This window comes from Nannospalax galili, unplaced genomic scaffold (genome assembly GCF_000622305.1).
Source record: "Nannospalax galili isolate Female #2095 unplaced genomic scaffold, S.galili_v1.0 scaffold1045, whole genome shotgun sequence".
Taxonomy (NCBI): domain Eukaryota; kingdom Metazoa; phylum Chordata; class Mammalia; order Rodentia; family Spalacidae; genus Nannospalax; species Nannospalax galili.
Genome location: NW_008353343.1, coordinates 61,142 through 63,983, shown reverse-complemented (window position 1 = coordinate 63,983; position 2,842 = coordinate 61,142). Strand labels below are relative to the sequence as shown.

The window sequence follows — 2,842 nt, the reverse complement described above, 5'->3', positions numbered from 1 at the left end:
TGCAGCTGCATAATTACTGGGCAGAGACACACACCATGGGTAGCAGAAAGAGAGTGGGAATTCTTCAGGAAGCAACATCAGTAGTAGTTGGGGCTCTTTGCCTGCCTTGGGTGTGTTCCCTCAATGCAAGTTCGTAAACCAATACTTCTACTATCCTGCAGTCCATGATGGATTTCTCATTGCGTTCACCTTGTGTTCTTATTCTTACAGAGTCTGCTCATGAAGAAAATGGTTATGGTAAATGACTCTTCAGTGTCTGAGTTCATTCTTATGGGACTGACAGACCAACCTGAGCTCCAGCTGCCCCTGTTTGTGCTGTTCCTCATGAACTATGCAGCCATAGTGGTGGGAAACATGAGCTTAATGAGTCTCATTTTTCTGAACTCTCACCTTCACACACCCATGTACTTTTTCCTCTTCAATCTGTCCTTCATTGACTTCTGTTATTCCTGTGTCTTTACCCCCAAAATGTTGATGAATTTTGTTTTGGAGAAGAACACCATCTCCTTCACAGGCTGCATGACTCAGCTCTTTTTCTTCTGCTTTTTTGTTAACTCTGAGAGTTATGTGCTGACAGTCATGGCGTATGATCGCATTGTGGCCATCTGTAAGCCTTTGATGTATAATGCTGTCATGCTACCTAGGATCTGCTGTCTGATGATATCTGGTTCATACCTGATAGGGTTTTCTAATGCCGCTATCCTCACAGGCTTTATGTTGAGGCTCAACTTTTGTGATTCCAACATCATCGATCACTACATGTGTGACATCTTCCCAATTCTTCAGCTCTCCTGCAGCAGCACCTATGTTAATGAGCTCGTGAGTACTGCTGTGGTGGGTACAGTTATCATTTCATGTAGCCTCGTTATCTTAGTTTCATATGCTATGATCCTGCTAAATATCATTCAGATGTCATCAGCTAAGGCTTGGTCCAAAGCCATGGGCACTTGTGGGTCTCACATCATAACTGTCAGTCTGTTCTATGGATCTGGTCTCCTTGCTTATGTCAAACCACCATCTGCTGAAACTGTGGGCCAGGGGAAATTTTTTTCATTGTTTTATACTTCTTTGGTGCCTATGTTGAACCCTCTCATCTACAGCCTCAGGAATAAGGATGTTAAACTTGCTGTGAAGAAAATCATGAAGAGACTCACGAACTGACTGAACCAATGGCACTTCCCACAGCTTGCTGTGTTTCTCTGTCTCTTCCTGTCTTTTTCATCACCTATCTTCTACCTTTTTCAGTTATCCTCACATATCTATACTGTAAGGTCAGTAAATACACTCCACTACCTTTTCCTGTATATCTTCTTTATTTACGGAAATATGTGAAGTAGTTTGTGTTATTTTGTTTTCAGTATTTTCTTACATTTCTAGAAGTGTTTGGTAGATCTATTTTCTGATTTGATGGTTTTACTATCTTCAAAGTCATTCAAAGAGATGAGATTACAGAAATTGTGGGCATGGCATGATTGTCAAAAGCAAAAAAAATCATTTAGAGTCCCTTTACAAATGGTTTATTTTCTAGACTTTTAACTTAAATCTGTAACAGGACTCTCTACTAGAATAAGGTTTTATTTTATTGTTGTTTGAATAACAATTAGTCCTATTTCTCTACCAAGTTTTCTCAAATTCCTCACTTTGACAACATATCAGGAGACTGATATTTTTATAAATTATAATTTATCAATATTTTGCCCCTTCTATATATATATGTATTTTAAATAATTTTTATTGATTTCAGAATTTCATAGAAATTGTTTTGATCATATTCAGACCCACTTTCCCCATTCAAACCCTTCCTACCATCCCCTCACCAGATTTAATGTCCTGCATTATCTGTCCATTTAATTAATTAGTTAACTAATTAATTTTTTATTTCAAAGCCTATCAATTCTAATCTGTGTCTCCAAGTGCACCTGAGTATTGGGCCATGCTCTGGAGACTGTCCAATCTACTAGGCATCATACCAGTAAGGAAAAATGACTCTCCCTCTCCCAGCATAAATCAGTTGCCAGGTAGCACTGGGGCTTCCTGCCCACCCCTTCCATCCATTATTGGCCCTTACCTGGCTTAGGTTTGCACAAGTCTTATGCCTGCTGTCCTAAGCTCTGTGGACTCATTTGTATAAATTTCCTGTGATGTCCCAACAATACAGCGCAGTACTTCTGGTTGTTCCAATCTTTCTTCCCATCTTCCACAATGATTTCTGAGCTCTTGGAGGAGAGGGATGATATAAGTATCACCTTTAGGTCTGAGGACTGCACAGTCTGTCACTTTCTGCACCTTGACTATTTGTGTTAATTGCCATCTGCTACAATAACTTTCTTTGGTGAGAGCTGAGGGATACACTAATTTAGGAATACAGCAATAAGTCATTGTGAGCCAGCTTAATATTTGTCTGTTTAGCAGAATGACAGTAATGGTCTCTCTCCTATGGCCTGTGATTTGGCTAGGCACAGGTTCTTGCCCTGATAAAAATGCCAGGTATTGGCTTTCTTTTATGAAGCAGGTCTTAAATCCAATTGGAAGGCATTTGGTTATTCTTTTATTTCCTAAAATTGATTCTCTTTTGCTTAAAAAAAATGGTCAACTTAGTTTTTCTGAAAACAAGCAAACAAACAAACAGCTGGGCTTAAGTCTTGGTGATATAGGCAATATATACTCTTTTTTGTGAGTTTGATTCCAAAGCCCAAAAGGAAGCTCTATCACTATACTTATTTCTGGATTTGCCTCCGCTTCTATCTTTCTATTTATTTACCATCCGCACGAAGAAAAGGCTGCATGACCTCTATAAGGCCACACAAATAATGACACAGAACCAAATTTCATATTTATTGTA

General features: G+C 39.0%; 1 protein-coding gene across 1 annotated transcript; it reads left to right on the top strand.

Annotated features, from left to right (window-relative positions):
• The first annotated feature begins 219 nt into the window (after positions 1 to 219).
• On the top strand, positions 220 to 1,161 carry LOC103748037 (olfactory receptor 143-like). The gene has a single exon (XM_008850584.1). It carries the CDS (start codon positions 220 to 222, stop codon positions 1,159 to 1,161), a length of 942 nt encoding a protein of 313 aa, XP_008848806.1.
• Positions 1,162 to 2,842: the final 1,681 nt, after the last annotated feature.